This window comes from Athene noctua, chromosome 2 (assembly GCF_965140245.1).
Source record: "Athene noctua chromosome 2, bAthNoc1.hap1.1, whole genome shotgun sequence".
Lineage (NCBI taxonomy): Eukaryota > Metazoa > Chordata > Aves > Strigiformes > Strigidae > Athene > Athene noctua.
The window spans coordinates 160,354,296-160,378,275 of NC_134038.1; the positions used below are offsets into that span (position 1 = coordinate 160,354,296).

The following is a 23,980-nucleotide window of genomic DNA, read 5'->3' on the forward strand; positions in this document are numbered from 1 at the left end:
CACTTTCATCAGAAGTAATGTTTTCTTGACGCTAACAGAAAACACTCATCTCAAGAATTTATTGGTTCTTTGATGCTGTCCTGAAACTTTCCTAAGGAAAGCAACAGAATGAGAGATCAGGCTGGACAAAATTAGAAGACAGACCTAAATTTTTTTTGTTCCTTGTATTCCAGAAAGACAATATAATCCTTTGCTCTAAAGTAGAGATGGAGGCCAAGAATACTCATTACATTATGTACAAGTTGTTCACATTTGAATGTAGTCACAAATAATTCTTTTCCAAATTTCATTCTATCTGAGAGCTAAGACAAGCACATACTATTTTATTGTCCAGACACAGGAGAAATTAATAATAATATATTTCATCTTATATGTCATCTCATATTTAACTTCTGATGAACTTCATGTGACAAAAAAAAATACTGACACATTAATCTTGTGTTAATTAGTTGAAATGACACAATTTGGGTGTCCTAACAAGATACACTTTCTAAATTAAGATTAAATATCAAAAGTAATTTAGATTAGTAACATACTATAGAATAATAGAAGTCTGCAGCACTAGCTGAATGAACATATTAGTCAATTTTTTTGCATTATCCATGCTAAAGCATAACCAAATTAATTTACCTTATTTATTACTTAAATATTCTTCCCTTAAGTGACCATAGTAAAGTCTCCTGGTACTTTTCAGCCACTCTAGATATGCACTTATTATCTAAGCAGGTGCTTCTCAAGTAGCTAACGACGCTGTTGTAACTATTTTAAATAAAATCTATAAATTAAATACATGTTATTGTGGATGAGTGTTTCATTAGAGTGATACCAGATTAGAGAGGGGACTTCTGTTCCCTTCCAGAAGAAATCTGGAGCCCCCATTTTATTGTCTGGTAACAAAAAAACACTATTTTCCCACAGTAGTCAAGGTGAATTATGTTTTGAAACAGTGTATGTTTTTCTCTTGAGGGTATTTTTAAAATCTGATATGCTTAATATTTCTTGGACATATTGACTAACCAACATACTCTTGACCATAGTTTGAAACTCCGTATTCGCCTTCCATTTGGTTTCTTTCTAAAAACCTCCAGAAAACCCCAGAAGAAATAATTGTCTCCAGAGATTCTGTTAATACATTAAGCTGTTTGGTTTTATCCTGCCACCATGCTTAGCCCTGTAGTCAGAACACATGTGGCTAATTATGTGTTCAGTCCTCCTAAAGGGCCATGCAGGGATTGTTGGCTATTAACAACTCTTTGGAGAGATGTCCACTGAAAGGCTGTAAACTGCTACGGTGATTGTCAGCTGCCTGTCACATGTCAGTTCCTGTCATATATCTCTATTGTAGGGTTTTAATTTTTGTTTTAAATGAGAAATTGCCTTGTTGCTCTGTGTTTGTGCAGAGTCAGAATCCGGCCTGTGACAGGAGCTGTTGGAGCTCCTCTTGGGTGCCGCAGTGCAAGGGCTTCCTGATGGTGGTTCCATGTCCCCAACTTTCCCAGTGCTGTAACACAGCCAGCAGCGGCCCCTGAACCCGTACAGGAATGTCTCCTGCTCCAGTAGTCTGTCAGGAAAGAGTATGAACATTTTCCAAAAACCTCCTTCAAAAACAACCATGAAAGTGGTTGATTTTTAATCTGGAGGTTGAAATGGCTCTGTCCCAGTGAACCATTGCAGGCTTCTCTACAGTTTGTCTCAAGTCATGGTTGTTAAGAACCAAATTCCTAAGTCTTCACTGGGTAGAACAGAGCTGTGGAGGTGAGGGAAGGGACTGAGACCCATATGAGAAAAGTCTTTCAAAAGAACATCATCTTCCGAGCTTCTCATTTGCAAGAAACACTGCAGAGTAGTAATCTCATTTTTCCCTGATTCTGGAAAAGGTTTCTCTGCAAATCCTGTGTGTGTTCATGAGTGTCTGCACATGAGCTGCTTATTTTGAGCCAGAAATATTTATTGCTGCCTGTTTCAAAGTCTCAGATAATGTGTTTAAGTTTTGGGGTTTTTTTGGAAGTCCCTGTGTTGGAACTTAGTCAATCAAATTGAGGTTGCAGTACATTCCACATAGTTTTAAACTTGTTCTTCTGAAATGACAAGCCAGAAGAAACTTAGGAGTAATGAACCTTTTCTGTTCTTTCTCAGTGCTGTTATTTCACACAGCCCTCAAAATCAGTTCTGATTTAGTTCTCTATTAATCTTTAAAAAAAAAAAAAAAAAAAAAAAAAGGATCAAATGTTTTTGGGAGAAAAGTTCTACTTGAAGACTTTCTTCCTCATTAGACATTTTCAGATTATTTTGAACTAAATGGTTTTCTGGATGCCTCACATATGAAGAAAGGCTGAGCAAGTTGGGGTTGTTCAGCCTGGAGAACAGAATGCTCCAGAGAGAGACTTTGTTGTGGCAATATATAAGGGGTCTTATAAGAAAGACAGAGAGAGACTTCTTACCAGGGCCTATAGTGACAGAACAAGGGCAATAGTTTTAAACTAAAAGGGGGTAGATTTAGATTGGATGTAGTATGGAAGAAATTTTTTGCAATGGGGTGATGAAACATTAGAACAGGTTGCTCTGAGAAGTTGTGGATGCCCCATCCCTGGACGTATTCAAAGTCAGGTTGGACAGGGCTGTAAAGTTCTCCCAGTCAGCAGACTTCCATGGCTTTGCTGCTGGTAATGTTCTGAGGTAAGCAATAGAATTTTCATTTTGAAATCTTAGATGGCTTGAATGTAATTCTCTCCTAGTACTAGCCCAAAGGCATCTCACTTCATGGAACAGAAGCAGCTGTGAAAACATGCGAATGCTTTCCAAGAGGGACATGTAGGTAGAGAAGGTTAGGAAAGCAGGAAATGTAGCATTCAAGAGTAGTGCACCTAATTCCATAAACGATTGCTGGTTATGTATTATTTAATGAGAGCCATCAAATTGTAGTTTTCCTGAAGTTTATTACTACTTCAAATAGCTTGAAATTAATTGTTTAGCTTTTAGATTTTTCAAGGATTTTGCCATATGTTTTCTTTCTAGTTTGTCTTTATGTTTCTTTTTTGATGCTTTTGTGATGGAAGAACCTAATTTGATTCTTCTATCTCATTAATACAGGCTGCAAATAGATTTGATGTAGCAAGTTTCTGTTTTATAGGAGCATTCATCTCCTCTTCCAGAAGATGGGTTGTGACTTGCTATTGTATGAGATGGACTGAAAATTCTTATATATAGAAAATGCAATATGTGTGAGTCAAAGGGCCTAAATAGACAGTATTACTTGTTCCAGCCTTTCTGCATTTGGCAGGGTGAGCTGTGTATGAGCTGTGTATTGTTTTTACCACAATCTGTCATTCTGTTGACCTTTATTTTATGCTTTTATGTCAGGGTTTTTCTCCTTGCTTCTACTCTATTTGGTATAGCATTACTTGTTCTACATTGGTCCTCTGTTTCATGGGTTCAAATTCTTTTTTATTGCCAACCACTAAATGGAAAGGAGAGAGGAGGGGAGGGGAGGGGAGGGGAGGGGAGGGGAGGGGAGATCAGTTAGAAGGGACCTACAATGATCATCTAGTCCAACTGCCTGAGCACTTCAGGGCTGAGGAAAAGCTAAAGCATATTCATAGAATCACAGAATCATAGAATGGGTTGGAAGGGATCTTAAAGATCATCTACTTCCAACCCTGCTGCCATTAAGGACTCAAAATACTAAATCCTAAAGGGAAAAGAGACTTCCCAGATGTTTAGATAAGTTCTGAACATCTTCTCACAAAGGGAGGTAGGCAAGTAACTCTCAGAAAGGTTAAAATCACAAATGAGCTGTGAAAGCTTCACCCTGAAGCTGTTTTGTATCCCGTATAACCACGGGCCATGGGTTTGTTTAACACGGGAGCCATGCAGCTTGGTTTCAGTGGGAAAAGGGGCTGTGATGGCGATAGCATCAGCGCTCTATTTTCCCAGGTTGGAGGAGTTGTCACTTTGCCTGGCTGTGCTTTGGGCACGAACCCCAGTGTTCTAGGTCTGAAAATGCCCCACGTTTCCACCACACCAGTGTAACCTCTGCTCCCTTGTTTTTCAAATCCTGTCTTATTTCCACGGTGGTCTGTTGGTACCGCCCGTCCCAAGCTCTGGCTCTGGCCACACTTTGGCTTTCCTGCAGGCTGTGGCTGCCAAAATCATCCCCCCTCACACTCGCAGGGTTTGCGTCCAGCCGGGTCAAGTCCCTGCTCCTCCTCGCTGCAGGGCCTCATGGCCGTCAGCTCTGGCGCAGAGAGGGGACGGCGAATAGGGGAGGCCTCTGGGCTGCAGGGCTGGTTTCTGCCAGGGCCTGAGAGAACAGTCACAGCCCTGGGTTTGTCCCTGGAGCCGAGTGGCAGAGGACGCGTCAGGGACGCCCAGCAGCTGGGCCCAGAGCGTGGCCACCAAGGGCAGGGACAGCCCCGGGGCCTCCTGGCACAGCGACTGCCTCGGGGCCAGCACCCCAAAGGCTTCCTCCGGTGGGGGGGCTGAGCATGGGGGGCCCTGTCAGTCACCCCCATGTCACAGTGCCACGCCCATGTCACAGTGCCACCCCTGGCAACGCAGCAGTCACCGTGCCCCCGCGGCCACTGTCCCACTGCCAGAGCTGCCCCAGGGGTAGCCGGAAGACATCCCAGAGGAGATCCCTGAGGGTAGGGTGGGATTACTGGCAGGGGGCTGAGGGAGGAAGACCAGCGGCTGGAGGAGGTGCCTGGAGGTTCTCCGCTGCAAGGCCAGCTCCCAGCATGGCCACGTTCAAAGCCCATGGGATGGATGGAAATCCTGCTTCAGCCTTCGGGGAACAGACACAAACCCTCAGGAGATGAGAAGAACCACCAACCCCTGGAGGTGCCCGAGGCTCTCAGGCCTTTCCATCTGGGTAGCCGTGGCCAGCCCCAGGGAATGCCTTCTTGAGGAGCACTGCAGAGCTCACCAGCCTCATCCCCTGCGGAGCCAGGGGCAGCAGCCGTAAGAAATGGGATGCAGGGATGTTGCCAGGGGTCCCAGTGCTATGGAGCACCCACTGGTGCTCTGCCAGGCGCGGGAAGGATTCTTGCCCCCAAGGTCGATCTGGCCGGGGGCCTTTGGGCACTCTTGGGAGCCCCTGAGATGGCTCCAGGCTGAGGGAGAACAGGGCTTGGGCATCTCCTGGGAGGCGTGACCAGCCTGTGGGACGCGGAGGCAGGTCTTGCTCACCTGCTCAGGGAGTAGCCGATCACCATTGCTGGGGTCAGGAAGGAATTTTCCCCCGGGGCACATTGGCGCTGGCCCCCGGGGGTTTTTTGCCTTCCTCTGCAGCACTGAGCATGACCACTTGCCAGGGCTCCTCCGGTCCCTTTTGGCCGGGTCACTGCCTGCTGCTCGTGCACCACGAAGGCAGCCCCTCATGCCCTGCAGCTGGGGGGAGGAAGGCTTTTTTTCCCCCACGGTGGGCTAGCCAGTGTCCCCGGGAGTTTTTTGCCTTCCTCTGCAGCGCTGAGCACGGCCCCTGGCCAGGGCTCCTTTGGGCCATGCTGGCCAGGTGCCTGCTGCTCCTGCTCCACCAAGATGGCCCTCGTGCCCCGCATCCGGGGGGAGGAAGCTCTCTAGACTCCCAGGGTGGGCCCCAAGGGTGCCCCCCGGGGTTGCTGCTTGTCCTCTGTAGCACTGAGCACAGCCCCTGGCCAGGGCTCCTCTGAGCCCTTTCGCTGGGTTCTTGCCTGCGGCTCTCGCCCCTCCAAGGCCCCCCTCGTGCCCTGGCTCTCCCTGGCTCTCTTGCCCATCGCAAGCTTGTAGCAGGAGCGACTCTGCTCCCCCTTGGCTCCATTTCCCCGGGGGTTCTTGCTCGTGCCCAGCAGCCTGTGCCTGGAAGGGCTCCAGGCTCGCTGCCCCATCCGGAGCTGCCCCTTTCCATCCCTCCTGCCTGCAACACAAGCGCCGGGCAGGCACGAGAGCGCTTCTGTGTGTCACTGGCCAGGAGGCACAGCGGCGGAGCAAGTCTGGGAAGGCAAAAACTGTGTTTTTCACCAATACATGTCATGCTTTGGGAAACACCCCACAGTACCACAGACCTCCTTTTATCTGTGGTTGGTACCGATGCTCATTCTTGAAGTTCTCACTCTTCAGGAAACAAGGAGTGCTTGGCCTGTATTCCTGCTGCTGCTTTCCGTGGCTCTGTGGCTTTTCTTTGCCAGACTGCAGAGGGTGTTTTTTTGAGCTAAACTGAAGAATGCATCAGCCTGCTCCTGGCTACACGTGGAGCGGCAAGGCGACGTGAGGCATGGAGAGGAGACCTACAATTACTATCTAGTCCTACTGTGTGAGCACTTCAGGGCTGACCAAAGTTAAAGCATGGTTATTAAGAGCCTTCTCAGAATGCTTCTCAAACACTGACAGGCCTGGGGTGTCAACCACCTCTCCAGGAAGCCTGTTCCAGGGTTTGACCACCCTCCCGGTAAAGTTTCCTCATGTCAAGTCTAAACCTCCCCTGGCAACACAGCTCTGAGCCGTTCCCACGCGTCCTGGCGCTGGGTACCAGGGAGCAGAGCTCAGCACCTCCCTCTGCCCTTCCCCTCCCCAGGAAGCTGCAGAGAGCAGTGAGGTCGCCCCTCAGCCTCCTCCTCTCCAAACCAGACAAACCCAGAGCCCTCAGCCGCTCCTCACAGGACATGTCTCCAGAGCCTTCACCAGCTCTGGTGCCCTCCTCGGGATACGCTCAAGTACCTTCACATCCTTTTTAGGTTGAATCGCACACAATACTGAAGGTGAGGCTGCACCAGTACTAAATGCAGTGAGATAATCCCCTCTTTTGCCGGGCTGGTTACCCTGTGTTTGATGCACCCCAGGATGTGGTTTGCCCTCTTGGCTGCCAGGGCACACACTGCTGACTCCTACGAGCCTCCTGTCAACCAGCACCCAACTAGTACCACCCTTCCTGTGGGGCTGCTCTCCAGCCACTCTCCCAATTTAGACTTGGGTGTTACTCTGTCCCAGGTGCAGAATCTGGCATTTGTTCTTGTTCAGATTCATGACACTGATGATTGCTCAATGCTCCAGTTTATTGAGACCCCTCTGCAAGGCCTCTTGTCCCTCGAGACAGTCAACAGCACCTCCCAGTTTAGTATCACCAGCAAACTCACTAATCATGCATTCAGTTCCTGCCTCCAGGTCATTGATACAAATATTGAACAGAACTGGCCTAGAATTGAGCCCTGAAGAACAGTGCTGGTGACTGGTCACCAGCCAGATGTAGCCCTGTTCACTTCAACCCTTTGATCCCTGCCCTTCAGCCAGTTCTTCACCCAGCTCACCATGACCCTGCTCATCTCACAGCTGGACAACTTGTCCAGAAGGATGCGGGGAGGGACAGTATCAAAAGCCATACTAAAATCCAGAAAAACTACATCCCCCTACTTCCTTTCACCCACCCAGGCAGGTGACTGTATCATAGCATATCAAATTAATCAAACAGGACTTGCCGTCTGTGAATGCATGTTGACTGTGCCTGATGATTGCATTGTCCTTCAAATGCCTTTCATTTGCATAGCACCCAGCATGATGATAATTGTTCCAGGTCTAACAGGTTTTCCAGACCAACAGGTCTGTACTTTCCTGAGGCTTCATTCAAGCCTTTCATGTAAATTGGAACAGCACTGGCTGTCTTTCTGTCAGCGGGGACCTCCCAAGGGTCCCAAGATCTTTGGTAGATGATTGAGAGGGATTCTGCTGTAACCTCCACCAGCTCCTTCAGTACTCTGGGATGAATCATGGACTTATGAGCATTCAGCTGATACAGCTGGTGCGTGTCAGTGTCCATGAATGGAAAATCATTGTTCCTGCAGTCATGATCCTCCAACTCAGATGCCCAGGCAGCCCAAGGTCTATCAATATTAAAGACTGAGGCCAAAAAAAATTTAATGGCTCTGCTTGGTTTTTTGCATCTCTATTTGTCAGGTGATCATTTTCAGTGAGTATTTGTCCAGTGTTTTCTTTGGACCTCTTCTTGCTGTTAAGATACTTAAAAAAGCCTGTCATCTTGTCTGACTCAACACTGGCCAGTTTGAGCTCTAGCTGAACTTTGACCCTGTGTGTCTTCTCCCTGCATAAGCAAACCACAGCTCTGTAACCTTTCTGCAAAGCCTGACCTCGCTTCCAGAGATCATACGATTTCTTTTTCCTCCTGAGTTCCAAGCAGAGTTCCCTGTTTAGCCAAGCTGGTCTTCTGCCCTGCTTGCTTGACTTCCAACACAAAGGGATTGCCTGCTCCTGTGCTTTTAAAAGGTGGTTCTGAAAGACTGGCCAGCACTTGTGGATGCCTGTGCCTTCAAAAGCAGATTTGCAGGAGATGCTGCTAACTAGCTCCCTGAGTAGCTTAAAGTTTTCTCCCTTTAAATCCAGGGTAGCAACTCTGCTGCCCTTATTTCTCATTGTCATGGTTTAGGCACAGCCAGCAGCTAAGCAACATGCTGCCATTCCCTCATGCGTCCAGCCCAGTGGGATGGGGAGGAGAATCTGAAAGACAAATAAAACTCATAGGTTGAGATAAGGACAGTTTAATATCCAAAATAAATTGACAATATGAATTAATAATAATAATTGTAATGAAAAGGGATATAACAAAAAGAGGGAGAAATAAAAATGGAGGAAAAAAACCCAAATGATACACAATGCAATTGCTCAGCACCCACTGACTGATACCCAGACAGTCCCCACAGCGATCCACCCCATCCAGCCAACTCCCCCAGGTTCTACACTGAGTATGACGCTCTGTGGTATGGAATAGCCCTTTGGCTAGTTGGGGTCAGCTCTCCTGGCCATGCTCCCTCCCAGCTTCTGGTACACCTCCTCACTGGCAAAGCATGGGAAACAGAAAAATCCTTAACTTAGGATAAGGGCTACTTAGCAACAACTAAAACATCAGTGTGTTACCAGCATTACCCCCCCACACACTAAATCCAAAAACCAGCATTGTACCAGCTGTGTAAAGAAGATTATGGCAACCAAAACCAGGACACTCATTACAGCAAAAATTTTAAAATCAACCATGTCATGCTAATGCTGAATATGCTATCAGCATGTTCATAATTTTGTATACCCATTTGGGGAATATAAGAGGTCTTCCACATAGGTCTGAGGAAGACAGAAGGTAAATGCCACATGGGGATTGTGTTCTTTCATTGTCTGCTACACAATACATTTTCTTCTACCTTTTGGTGGTATTTTAAATATACTGGTGTAATTCTTTTGGGATGTTTCCTCACAATTATCACTGTGAAGAGAAATGGGATACTGGAAAGATGCTTTCAACTTTCAGAGTTTCAAAGGCTTGTGGGAAAAGATGCCAGGCTGACTGTATTTATGTTATGTTTATGGTAAGAAATCACTGTCAAATATTTAGGACTCAGGTTGGCCTGCTTTGAATTATTTTAGTGTGCTTGTGAATATTCCTCTGCATTCCGAGGACCAGATCTGTCACTGATGACACTGATGATGTGGGAGCAGTTCCCACTGAAATGCAAGAGAACTGAAGCTATATCCATTATAAAAAGGCTGTTGCAAATAAACATCACGTGCCTATCCAAGTGTGGTTCATAAAGGAGGGAAAATGGAGTTCAGTACTCTAGTTTATGTGGACTGTAATCTCCAATGACTACTTAGCTATAGAAGAAAATGGGAAGGAGGTGGAAAAAAATAGGAGAAAAAATTATGTTTAAATGGCCAGCTTGAAGTTACTTTAATTATATTTGTTCTTCCTGACGTGAGCAACAGGTTTTTACAGGTGTAGAGAGAAGCAGTCAGTCATTGCTAGCACAAGGTCTCGGACATAACACTTCTTCAAAGCCTACTGTTATAAAGCAGAAACTAATTCCCTGTCTGCTGAAAACAGATATAGTGTCTTATCCTAGGTCAATTAATATCTTTATAATAACAACAAATTATTCCTTCCTGTAACAGAGAACAAGGTGCTGAAAATTGTCTCAGAAGTTCATTTTTCACTACTTCAAGCCTCTCTTAACTAGAGGTATGTGGGAGGAGTGGCTGGAGAGCTGCCAGTCAGAGAGGGACCTGGGGGTGTTGATTGACAGCCGGCTGAACAGGAGCCAGCAGTGTGCCCAGGTGGCCAAGAAGGCCAATGGCATCCTGGCTTGTGTCAGCAATAGCGTGGCCAGCAGGGACAGGGAAGGGATCTCACCCCTGTACTTGGCACTGGTGAGGCCGCACCTCGATGACTGGGTTCAGTTTTGGGCCCCTCACTACAAAAAGGCCATTGAATGACTCGAGCGTGTCCAGAGAAGGGCAACGGAGCTGGTGCAGGGTCTGGAGCACAGGTCTGATGGGGAGCGGCTGAGGGAACTGGGGGGGTTTAGTCTGGAGAAGAGGAGGCTGAGGGGAGACCTCATCGCCCTCTACAGCTCCCTGAAAGGAGGGTGCAGAGAGGGGGGATGAGTCTCTTGAACCAAGGAACAAGCGACAGGACAAGAGGGAATGGCCTCAAGCTGCACCAGGGCAGGGTTAGACTGGCTCTTAGGAAGCATTTCTTTGCAGCAGGGGTTGTTGGGGGTTGGAATGGGCTGCCCAGGGCAGGGGTGGAGTCCCCATCCCTGGAGGGGTTGAAGAGTCGGGCTGACCCAGCGCTGAGGGATCTGGTGGAGTTGAGAATGGTCAGTGTGAGGTTAATGGTTGGACAAGATGATCTTCAAGGTCTTTTCTAACCAAGATGATTCTGTGTGATTCTGTGATTCTGTGAAAGTAACAGAAATGGAAGGGAGAAAAGACTGTGAGATTCCCCCACTCAGTACAAAGAAGTCTGTCCATCAGTTTGTTTGTACTGAAGAAATTATAGAGGCCAGGCTTTTATAAAGCCCCTAGTCCTAGCATGACATCCCCGAATATGAAGCCAGTTCTGCTAAAAGGATGGTGGTATAGAAGAGAATTTGTGGACTCATGATTTGCTTCATCGTATAACACATTAAAAAAGCAATTAATCTCTACCCACTAAATAGGACATGCTAGGCTCCATCACTGAGTGGACTGTGAAGAACTATGCGAAAGGGAAGACAGATCAGCTGTAATAGGGAAGAGAAGGCAAGGTGTATAGAGAAAGCAGCATGATCAGAGCAGCTGCGACAAGAAAGGAAAATATGAAATACTGTTGTATAGCATATGTAAGTAAACACTGATATGTGTTGCGCATGGTAACCGTACTTCTTTCCTTGTATAGAAACAGAGCCTAAGCACTTTCAAACAACAAAACAAAAAAGCCTCTAGCACTATATACTTGCACAAAACTTCAGTGTATTCTTACATAACATAAAGGTGCCTTCCAGCAATACTTAGTAATTCAGTGCTATGAAGAAGGAATTGTTTCTTGCCACAAGTTAGGTGAACAATATCCTGTCTTTTAAATTAAGTCCCATGCTTCTCTAATACTAAGGAAAATGAGAATGTGGTCTAGGTAGAAGAGATCCTCTGCACTCTTCCCCTGTAGAAATGCACAAAAAAGAACGAGCAGTGACAATAAATGTATTATGAAGAACTGGTGGATGGTGAGGAAGATTATGCTGTGATTTTCATCACTTAGGAATTATAGAATATTAGTGCCCCTAATAAAGGCCCCTCTAGATTGACAGTTTAACTGCAACATTGCATAATAATTATATAGGAAATATGAAATCTTCAGCAGCTTGCCTACTTCTCACTCTTATCTGCGATCTATTATACCCTGTAGTCCCATAAATGGATATAAAGAAAATGGTTCTGATTTTTTTAAGGCATCACTAAAAATGCTAATTAAACCTATAGTGATGGGCCTGCTGAGGATAGGGCATCAAATGCACAAGTTCAAGGATAAAATGTCATGCTGGGCCAGTGTGAGACTTGCTTGAATTTAGAGAAAGACTAGCCAGTTCTTGATTATCATAGCTTCATGCTGCATTTGTGATGTATTTTAGATTGATTTATGGTAGGCTGAAGAAAATGTTGTGGAATTTCATTTGCAAGAGGGAAGTTTCAACAGATGAGTTTTTCTTTAGGGTAATATTCAAAGTAGAAGAAGAATTAGTATGTATGGCATTTGTCAATCTTTAAGGTATGTCTGTGAAAAGAAATTAAACCACCCCTACTTACTTTTTAAGTAGCTTTTGTATTTCCAGATATCTTATTTGCTTGATAAAATGTTTTCTTCATTTCATTTGTATGCATGTTAGCAGTGTCGACACTGCTGGCAGTTTTAACTGCTTGCAGTCTCCGGAGAGAAATTCTTTGACATTTTTTCACCTATGATCACTATTTTCTTGTCAGTCGTATAGGCTTGACTGCAGAAGATGATTAAAAGTTGTTTTACTTGCTCATGCTGCAACAGGTGATGGGCAAACAAGGGACGTACCTACTGTGCTCAGTAAAACATGTCATCGATATTCCATGAGAAGTGTACTAACAGACAGGTTTTACTAGGCCTGTAGAAAAAGTTCATGAGTGAATGTGTGAAAAACTCTGGGATCATTTACTCTTTGTGGATAATTTGTGTGTTAGATATACAGTAGCAACCGCTTAAATGTATAACCTCAGGCTGTAGTAAATCTTTGCATTTTAGTGGCACTTACCTCCACAGGGATTTCTTTCTATACCCTTGTCATAAATTGGTTTGAAGCAGATGTGTTCATTAATTGGGTCTAATAATGATTATAATTTATTCTCTCTCTACTGCCTGGGATTTTATTCACTATAGAGTAGTCATTTTATGAAGTGCTCCTCTTGAAGGGTAGACTTGGTGAAGCTCTGACTGGCAAGTAACTGATATACAGAAGTCTATCCATTTCAGTACAGGAGCACTAACATTTGATAAGAAGGATCGGCAGGATTGGGTCCAACAGTTTTGAATATAATAAATTTTCTGTTTTTTCCGTATGAATTTAAGCAGTCATTGATATGATATACAAGAGCTTCGAGACTTCTGAGTTTTCACTGGAACTGTGGATACTTTTATTTTCAACAGCAACAAAAAGCCTGGTTGGCTCAGATAATGTTCTTTGAATAACATTCATGTAACAGCCACTTGGCACTATGTATATTTGCTTGGAAAGACAATTGATGATATTTTAGGGTTATAACAAAAACCTCTTCTTAAATACATCCTTTTAAAAAATTTGACTGTATTTATCACGCTCAGAATCTCAGCCTAAAAGCTTTTGTTATTGTTAAGTCAAGCTCTTACACAGCTAATGATTAGTAGAAATATTTCTGGAACTCTGCTTTACTTTATTGCCAGTCATATTTGATTTTAAACATAAATGTTCTCACCTTGGTTTCATTCTTGCTCCTTTTCTCCTTCTCTCTGCTGCAGTCTTTGGTGATCATATTGACTTCCACCCATTCCACGAGTCTTTTTTATCTATGTGCCATTTTCTGCACCCAGATGTTTATGTACTAAAACAGATTGTGGTTTTTGCCTTTTCCTTGGGTAACACTATGACATCTGTATTTAGTTTTTTGCTGCTGTTGTTGTTTTCAAGTGTGTGCTGCCATCTATGGAGTAATCATTGAAATAAAGCTGATAGAAAAAGATGTTTTAGTAAAAGATTATGGAAATCAAGATCTAGCTAGTAGAGGAGGTATTGTAGAGCAGTTGGCCAGATCTCAAGAAATCCTATTTCTTTGTAGTCCCAGATCTCACAGCAAGCACAGGTGAAAGTATACCGTTTAGAAAATCAGCGGCTTCTAGGAGTTAAGTAATTCAGTAGATTTATTTATAATAGACAAACTGTCAGGGCAGCCTGAAAATTAGAATGAGGTTGCTTTGTCCTCTAATCATGTAACTCTTTCCTTTTCCCTCCCCATCTACCTTTCATACATCCTAGTGCTTCAGCAGTTTCCAAGATCTGTTTATTATATCTTTCTTCATTTGTTTTTTTAAAGCTTAATTTTAATTCCTTATTCTTTCCCAGCATCTTGTTAATTGGCTTTGTGCCTCTCCTCTGTGTCCAGGTTTCACTCCTCCAAGATCCCGTCAGAATGCAGTGCTGAAGATCAGTCCCCATTCTCTCTCTCTCTTTCGTAACATTTTGACGCTTGATATCTATTTTAGAGTATACATTTGCTGCAATACATTTATTCAAGTTGGTCTAGAAAGCACCTGGAGAAGTAAATTACTCTATACTTTTATGAATTGCCTGTGCAGGCATATCAGCTTTTGTCTTGTTCATAATGCTTTTCAGCTTGCAAATTTTTGACTAAGGATTTTAGCATCTTACAGCCTTGAATACGGTTAGGTATATGAGTTCCTGGCAATCAGACTGCTGTACCTTTGAGTTAGGAGATGTGATAGAGAACAACTATGTCTTCAGGTCTTTCCTCAGGAAAAACGGTGTTGGAATGGGTTTATATTTACCTACTACTGCTTAAATGCTTTCTTATAACACAAGACATTAGAATCAAAAGGGAAAGTTTAACCTATATGGATGAAGTGTTCTTAAAAATATCTTCTGACATTTTCTTCTTATTGCTGAACTTAGAAATTGATCTTATTTCCCAGCATCAGAGACAAAATGAAGAAAAAAAATCAATGCTGAAGATTGATCAATGTTTTTCAAAACTGACTTAATAAGATAAAAATCAATGCAGCTGTATTATTTGCCATTATTTTATCACCAGTATCATTCAAACGTGGTAATATTTGATTCTTAAGTGTGAAAATATTTCACTTACCTCTTAGAGAGACAAAAAACTTAAGAAGGAGGGATTTATTTAGTCAGACTTTGGTTTTCTTTTTAATCCTGATTTTGGAACTTTGAGTTCTGCAGAAACTGAAAGCAGTTAGTATTTTAAGTGCCAGGATATAATTGTTGCTTTAATCACAGAGACTTAAATAGAACAAATTATTACTTGTATTTGCAAATTATGAGCTCTGATCCTCCCTTCCTCCTGCAAATAGCAGTTCCGTCTTGCTTGGTTGAAAGATCTGTACTCAAAATTTTGAGATAAACTTGGACACCTAATTCCCCCCATGACAGATTCACGGTGCTTTGAATTTAGACACTTACTGTACAAATGCATTGGCTGATTAATATTTTTTGGCAAAAATTAGTGTGTTATTTGGAGGGTTTTGTTTGTTTGTTTTTTCCTAACAATCATTTCCCTTTTCTGCCCCCAATAATATTAAGATGCCTTACTGATTTATTTAAAGTCTTAAAAACTGTCTTGTGTAATATCAAAGAACGAATCCCTAAGCCATGAGTTGGGCTTAACAGTTGAGAGGTTTCCTAAAAAATAATTTGCATTTTAATATTTCTATTCCTGTTTACTTGGTGCCTTGGGTTTAGCCCTTCAAGCTCCTAGTTTGAATTTTCTCTTAACAGCTGAGGGCTAGAAAATGTTATTTTAAGGAAGAAAGTCGAGATTCTCACATAATCACTGGGACATGTGAACTAGGATTTCAGGGAAGTATCAGACATTGAAAGCATCCTGATAAAATCCTGGATATTGGCAAGTCTCTGGTTATGGCATCTTTTGTTTCTTTGGTTTATTTCATGAGCACAGATAGACAGCTTTCTGCATACATTTCTATTGAATTGGAACCCTATCTGTAAGCTGGGCCAGAATGTCATAAAATGAGAATGGAAACCTAATAGTAAGTAGACATGGGTTTTGAGAATACAGGACTTAATCATGTTCTCTGTCAGGCCAGCTACTTTTACCTCACTTTTTCATATTCTTTTTCTATTAGATAAACGTAGTGAGTTTGCTCCTCTCCTCAAGTAGCTCTGAGCAGCAATATGTACATTTATTGGGAATAGACAGTCTCACCCCTTCGTTCTCTCCTTCATCATCAGCTTAATTGTAGACAATATCTGCCATTGCATAACGAGAGAGCCTGTGCTTGTACCTCCCTTCTCCCTTTCCTCCTTCTCCTGTACTGTGAGAGAGAAGTAGAATGGCATATTGCATAGCTAAAAGGTTATGAAGCCTGAATTTGTTACACCTCTGAATTTGGCAGGCAAGCGTTCACAACCACTGTAGAAATACACGGCTCATCACCACATGAAGCTGGACACCCTGAGAAGATAGATGATATTGGATTGGTTTTCTTGTTGCTCTGCAAACAATCAAACAGGCTTAAACTATGCAATCTGATATTCTCTAATTGACAGCTTTTCCAAGGTTCATTTGTTAACTGAGAGCATGACATGTATTGAAGTTGTTTCTTCATAACGCATTTGGCATTAACAGGAGAAGCTGTCGAATGCCTCAGACATCAACATCTCAACAATAAGATACTCTGCCTCCAGTTTTGGCTTTCTAACTAGGCACTTTGTATTTGCAAGGGCATTTGAAATAAGCATATGAGAGGACAGGACATAAGAAAAAAGGAGAAATACGTTCCCCAAAAGAAAATTTATGAGAATATTTTTGCTGCTCAGGACATTTACATGGGTTTTATGGTTCAGCTGTTCTTTTTTCTTTTGTTATAAAACCTTGGTTTCTTGTTTAATGAAGTACTCGCTGAATACTCATTGGTTTCAGGGAGTTATTTTATTTTCGTAGATTAGTAAGTAGGCATAACTGATTTGATTTTTATAGTGATGAAGAATTTGTGTGTAAAAGACATGCTCAAGGGTTTAACTTGCCTGTGCATCCACAAGAGAATAAAATCAAACCCCAAAGAAACCTCTATTTCAAAGAATCCCAACCTTTCCCCAGATAAAGCCCATGATTGTTTGAAAGAATAAATTACCTATGTGGAAGAGACCAGAGGATGATTTCTCCACTGATCTTGTCCCTGGTTTGCATTTGCTGTTTTCTTTTAGCTAGTTTTCGGAAACACTTCCTTAGTTTCTTAGAACACAAATTATACCAGAACTCTTAACATTCAGCTTTTTAAAATTTTTTCATTCTGTAAAGGATTTCCATGATTTACACTTCCTTGCAAGTGTTGATATGCTGATACCTGGCAAGGTATTCACACAGGGTCTATAAGTACTAATTAAGAGCTTGGTCACAAAACCATCATCTTTAATAGCTGCTGCTTCTCCTGCATCCCATGAACTTGATAGTTACAAAATTAATTTATCTTAGATGTACAAAAAATGTTTTAATTTCACTTTGTTGTTCTTAGTAAGCATGTTACTCTAAATATTTAAGTTAATTTCTCTAGGACTTAGTTAAGTTTCTGCACATATTCTTCCTTCTGGGAAGAGTACATGCCTGGAGAAGTACATGAAATTTTACAGATGTTGTCAAAATAATGAAGGAGTTTCAGTGGTGCTTTGACTAGCATTGTTTAGGGAGTGAAACACAGCTGTTTAGATGAGGAAAAAAAATGAATGAATGGGTCAGGATGCCTTCATTTCACAGGAAGAAACAGCCTAGCTTTGACAGAACTGCCTCTTCAAAAAACACCAGGAAAAATGAGGAAAGCCAGTTTCTGCTGAGAAAAGCCCAGAAACAAACTTTTTGAAAGCTCTGTGGTCTGGAACCTAAGCACACATCTCTCTTCCCTCTGTACACATCAATGGCCTGAATTCCTACAGCCAAATATTCCTGAGCCTTTGGGGAACATTCTGGACCTGTCTCCATCTAAGAACTTTCTATTTCATTTGCAAGGTCTGTTGGCAAATGCCGTTGGGGTCCCTGGCGAGCACTGACTCCAGAGGCCCTTCTGTCTTGCAGGGCAAGCATAAGCTGCGTGTGGACACAGGACTGGAAGGCGCCTGGTGTGGCCTCATCCCCATCGGGAACTCCTGCGAGAGCGTGACCACCACGGGCCTCAGGTGGAACCTCAGTAAGTCAGGCGCCTCTGGGGTGGTGGGTTTGACGTTATCCTAGCTGCACATTTACACCAGCCTCACCAGTGTTGAAAGGCCTTACCTGTTCGAAGATGGAACATGGCATTGAATCCCTGCCAGCCATTTTTTGCTAGAAATGAAGTGTTTGGTTTGTTGTTTTTTTTTAAAAAAAAGAAGATAAATATATTTAAACCTTAGATATCGCAGGCAGAAACGTGTTTTGCATTTGGGAGTCATTGTGCTGTTTAAATAGAACATTTGTTGAGGTCATGATACATTACCATCTTGATACATTGGCCTCCAGGGAGGGGAAGCTGCGAGTGCCTAAACTCCTAGTTATAAGCCATAAAGTTAGAACAGACAAATAATAATGTGATACAGATTATTAAAGGTATCCTCACTTCTCCTGAACTGCTTTGCATTTATTGTCTGTTTGTCAACTCTGAATGAATAGATATTTTTCTTATTTTAAAGTGGGAAAAGGTGCATTTGATCTAGAACAAGGACATTTGTCTGTAGAGAAAGGTTTCTTGACCCCCAAAAATTGAAACAATCTTCATCCTTCTGCCCCCTCCTCTCGCACTGAGTCCTGCAGGATGTATTCACTCAGGAAAATGGCAGGGTATTTTAGTTAATGATTCATTAAAACTTAAGGGAAGCAAAGCAGTAATTGAGAGGCTCTGGTCTTGCAGTCTGATTTACACTGCCAGACTTTAGCACCATCCCACATAGAAAGGGCACATGGTTCTCACAGTTTGCAGTGTAGTGCCTTCGTTGGCTAATAATTAATCTGAGGTTGTCCTGCTGTGCCAGCCAGCAGCACATGTGCTAGTCTAGGGAGGGTCTTGTTCCACTGAGAGTTTGAACATGTGCAGTTAAGGAGGTGGTAGGCACTGATGATAAAAGATATAAATGTGGCATTAATTTCAGGATGTGAGAGATTTTCCAGGTAAAGTGCTGTCTGGCTAGTGATGTCTTTGTCCTTTTAAACTGAATTGTAAGAGCTGAATGTATTGTATAAGGGATGTTCTCAATTTGAAAAAAGAGTCAAATATTTTCATTTCTACTGATAAGTACAGTTGACAAGGTAGTGAATCTTATCTGCTCATCTCCTGTTGTGCAGTGAATTTTGTGGCTCATTGCACTGAGGGACTACCCATTTCTCAGTAACTGTTCTACCCTCCAGAGTGAAGTGAAAGAAGCTTAAAACCAGCCTCATGTTAACGAAGGGAGCATCTCTGATGCCTGGGTCACTTGGCAAGAGGCTACTGTGTGGATGAAAATGTGGTAGATGTTGTGAGGTTGCAGTCCTTTCTTGTGGTTTTGATGCTTAGTTTATAAAGTTATTTTTCAGATACATCAGAATTTTTTTTACTTTAATGACATAAATTTCATCAGATTTACAAAGTGCTCTTTAGAAAGATGGTAATTTTAAAGATGGTCTGTCTGCTCCCATAAATGACATGGCTTTGTTACTACTAAATTATGATTGCCTGATCTGCAGAAGGTAAGGAGAAAGGGCTTGCAAGTCTAACTGTGCCAGCTGGAGGGGGACGCAGTGGGAGGTGCTATGGTAACAAATAGTAAATTTATATCTAGGATTGGGTTGAGATACCAGTTTCTTCAATGTTTATTGTTATTATTCTAGTTGTGCTGTAATAAACTTCTTCAGGTTACTTAGAGGCATAGCTAGATATGGAACTATGGGAATTTTTATTACACTTAATTCAGTCTTTTTTTTTCTTTTTCTGGGGGACAAAAAGGTATTTAAGTGACTGTTTCCTACTTGTTTCATGTTAACATGACACCACCATATCTACTTCTCCCAGTCTTTGTTGATGTCTGTTTCCAAGGGGAAACCTCAGCCCTTTTAGTGTTTCCCTTAGAGATGTGTACACTGCACCCCATTACAGCTATACTTTCAGTCCCACTATTCATGTTTCTCACAGGCTGTAGTTCCTACATTTATTTTTTTGCATTACCATCACAGATATATAAAAACCCAAAAATGATCTGGTCTTCCTTGAAGATGTTTAATCTATCTGAGACACCAAAGTCATTACAACCTGAAATTGCTCTTGTGCCCAGATGACTAGAGCTAACCTTTACTCATTCAGATACAGATTTTGAAACAGGTTATTGTTCAGATACTGGTAAAACAAATTACATTGTATTAGTTGCATCCCCCAAAAGGGAAACCAGTATCTCAAATACAGCATGTGGTTAGTTGTGACTTGGTCGGATTTTTTTCCCTAATAAAAAGCCCTTACATTCAGGTAACCTAGTTTGATATTAGCTTTTGTTTTAATAACTTTTGTGCTGCCTGTAGTTTTGCAGTTACTTTTAAAAATGTTAGCCCTCCTGTAAATTGTGATGGAGAAGCAAAGGCTCAACTGGGAAGAAAAAGGAATAAGAAGATACTGAAGTGTGACATGGATGTCAGGATTGCTGCTGATGGCTGTCAGTGTCAGAGCTTTCCCTGTTTATTCGTTAATGGCACTCTGAGCTCACACCTTCATAAACATCAGTGAATAAAGTGGTTTAGTTATAAATTCATTTTCATGTGTAAATCATGAAAGAAATTGAATTTTTAAGCCAAACATGACATGAAAGGCCTTTTTCTCCAGTTTGTTATGGGATTAATTGAATATGACCTAGCAACTTTGATTTTCAAAAGTAATTTTTGAGTCCTCAAAATATTTGTTTTAAGTATCTGAGTGGTAAACTAATTCCAGAATTTCAGTTCTGTCTGAGCAGTCAAAAATGATGTGTTAGGTGAGAGGAGAGCCCTCTTTTACAAACAGTAATTTCCAGCAACTCAGAACTCAACTAACACTGCAGTACAAGAAAGAGCTGGCTTTGCATCAAGATTTTTAATGTCTAACACCAATTTCTGTCTGAGCATATCTAAATTACTCTGCTGATTAAAATTTGTAAAGCCTTCAAGGGGTAGTCAGATGTTATCTGTGTCTAATCTACAGGTGCTGTCATGAGAGTTCATAGTTTCTGAATAGAAAAAGACAAGGATAAATACCTAAGACAGAAGCTGTATTGGAGTTGAGAGTAGGCTACAAAAGGTCTCATTTCAGTGGCTGAATTGGATAAACCTGAAATCTGTAAATTATTCTGCCAGCAGAGAAACAATGAGGTCTTGATTATATTATTAATATTGCAGAATTCAGTATTTTTTGTGTGTTTGTGTGAGGATGGAATGTGTATACATACTTTTATGCATGCTTATCTCAGTTATTTGCTTGCACTTGGCACAAACAGAACTTTATTTTAGTTCTCATCTTATGGGTGAAAGAACTTGAGGAAGAAAGTGGAAAATTGATTAGAGGAAATATTTTTTATCCATACTTGCTATTGTGTAGCACACATTCAGAACACATTATAAACATATTCTTTCCACTCCCAAAGGGGTACACATCTTTGCTCTGTTAAAATCTGATTTACAGCTCAGGAATCAGATAATGCTTTATCTGATTTGACTTACCTGGCTGCTTGCTGATAACAACTCTCATGTCTAATAAATAAATAACAAAAAATCCAATAATGCCAGAATTACCCAGCATTCTTCATTAGGTTCTCAGTGGTGCTTTCATGAAAGGTGAATAAGAATGAAGGTAGAAATCAGCTGCACCACTCATTGAAGAACATGTGGGAGGGTAAGGTAGGCTTTTCTAGGAAATGGTTACTTTTCTAGGAAATTACTGTAGAAAATAATCTCGCCAACTAGTTTACTCTTCATCCCTATGGCCTTTGATATGCTGTATGTCATACCTGTATTGAAAATGCCAGCATATATATATATATATATATATATATATATGTAAAACTGAGTATGTATGTGATTGTGTTTTCCAGATAATTTTCATGCAAATTTGCATCTTTAGGCAGAAAGTTAAATTGCTGTAAAATGCTACCATTCAAAAGAGAGCCACTGTCATTTCACTTCAAAAGGCAATAGCAATAACAATGGGAGCAGGACCTTTATCTAACTGTAGCAACAGAGCATCCACTGACTACTAACTTCACAGGTAGATAAAGAGGATCCAAAATCTTTTTGATTATGTTTACATTGCTGGTAAAATTGAAATTTTTGCACTGCTTTTTTCACTGTTTTACTTCATTGGGGTTTTGTTGACATTGACTTGTGAATGGAACAAAAAGATCACAAAAGCAAGGGGGGTTTATGTTTTATGAGAATTCAGAGTCTAAAAGACAAAAGAAAATTAGTAACTCCTTAAAAAACATCAGAGGGTAAGGGACTCTTCTGGAAAAGGCTGTAAAATAAGAAGGTGAGGTATCTGTGTGCTAGTGAAGCTGTTTGTATAAGCACTCTGTAACCTGTTTCATAGCTGAAGTAGTTTATATGGCACATTTTGCTGCCCCGTTTCATTCTGACTGAGGCAAACTAAACAGCGCTCCCAGGACTAGCTCTATTTTCAGTAGCAAAGTGAGAAGCTTCACAGCTGGATTCCCCTTTCTTCTGCTTTTCTCTCCTTCCCTCCCTTCCCATGTTCTTCAGTGGTAGAAGACTCCCAGTCCATCAACTGGGATCTATCTTGAGAGCTTCAGTGATGTATTTTTTCCCTTATTCATTACAGCTCTAAAACCCTGGGTAGGGTGGATGCTGCTTCTCCCAAAGCTTCAGGTGGTTTTGACCTTTTGTGAGCTATTTGCCTGCAGGAGTGCTGCTGTCTGCCTTCCAGGGTCACATCATTTATTACAAGGCGAGGCCTGCTGAAATACTTTTCCAATAAAGCAGATGTTCTGATGGTGGCAGCCTGGCATCCCACTGGTTTACTGCAAGTCAGCTAAAGCAACAATGAGGGCATTGCTTAGCATTGCATGAAATTATTTCGAACCAAAAAGACCATTTGGCGTACATTAAAGGACTGTTGAACACAGAGCTCAGTTGTGCTGGGCCCCTAAAGCTGTATTTGCTTTTTTTCCTGAACAGCATCTTGAAAACTCAGTCAAACTTTGTGAAGGGGCTCAAAATGGGGATTTGAGGTCACATGTTCAGTCCATTTCCACATATTTCAATGAATGTTTGGAATTAGTGGGAGGGAGATTTGGTTCCAGCTCTTCTTTAGCAAGGTAGCAGGGTCCTGGCATTCAGTTTGGAAAGGCTGCTTTAAGGTGATAAACAGATACGCTCTTCCAGATCACACTGTTGGGGCAACATTACTGCTGTAGGACTCCACTTACGGAAAGATTCATGTGAGTATATCTTGGTTCTGAACTAGCTCAAACCACTTCCAGTGGTAAGTTTAGCCCAGCTGGATGGTTGTCTTTAATGGGACAAAGGGAGTGTATATTCCATACTGCAGTAATAGGCAGTAATTGCCAGGAAGGGGTAGAATAAAAAAATCTCAGAGAGACTTCTCCAGCAGAGCTCTGAACAGAGCACATGGCTCTCCACAACCGAAGTAGTACCATCCTAAAGTAAACTGGAGACACTTATTTATGTCTAGCCACATTGCCATGGCACACTGCAACTATAGAAACTAATTTCATTATTAATATAGAGGTGAGAGAGTTGTCAAGAGAGTAAAATGCTGTTCTTTCCCTTGCATCCTATATTACTTCAGTCCCTCCTGCTAATGGAAATGTAACCTGGAGGTATGAGGAAATAGGTGCTCTGCTTCGGTGCTCGGCTTTGGTGCAAATAATCATCATCTCTCTGGTGGCAGTAGATTGGTGAGAATACTAAAGTCACATGAAAATCAAAAGCAACCTTCTGCTACTGAAGGATATGAGTTGTAAAGACGAAGCACCTTTCTGGGGAAGAGAAGGATCTGCAGAGAGACAGAGAGCTACCATTTAGATTGGTGGAGGTCCAGGGTAATTCTGTGGATTTCAGCAGTGCCTCTGAATTTTTATCGGTGAGTGCGGGGACAGAATTTGACCAAGAAAGAGACCTTTGAGTTTATACTAAAGACATTTAACCCTAAAGGCATTCTCATCCGTCAACCTGCCCATATGGATACTGGGAAATCATCTCATTTAGACAGTGGCAGAGGCAAAGCTGAAACATAATGGTGTACTTGAATGAAAGTCAGTGAAAAATTGGCCAGAGTACAAATGCTCATTTGTCATATCCCTTGCAAATATACTTTAATTGTTTTCATATTTAAATGCCCAGAATCAGCCATAATAAATGTAAATGTCACACTGCCGAGAGATTTCCAAAAACAAGAAAGCTCTCTGAGGCATGTGGT

At 42.0% G+C, this 23,980-nt stretch overlaps 1 protein-coding gene across 4 annotated transcripts in view; it reads left to right on the plus strand.

The window, feature by feature from the left end:
* Positions 1-23,980, plus strand: part of TPK1 (thiamin pyrophosphokinase 1) — a 320,623-nt gene that overhangs the window by 239,389 nt on the left and 57,254 nt on the right. For all 4 annotated transcript variants that reach the window (XM_074900881.1, XM_074900880.1, XM_074900883.1 and 1 more), the window contains one exon: positions 17,635-17,746. In XM_074900881.1, coding sequence (XP_074756982.1) covers positions 17,635-17,746 — 112 coding nt within the window. The remainder of the gene's footprint in view (positions 1-17,634; positions 17,747-23,980) is intronic.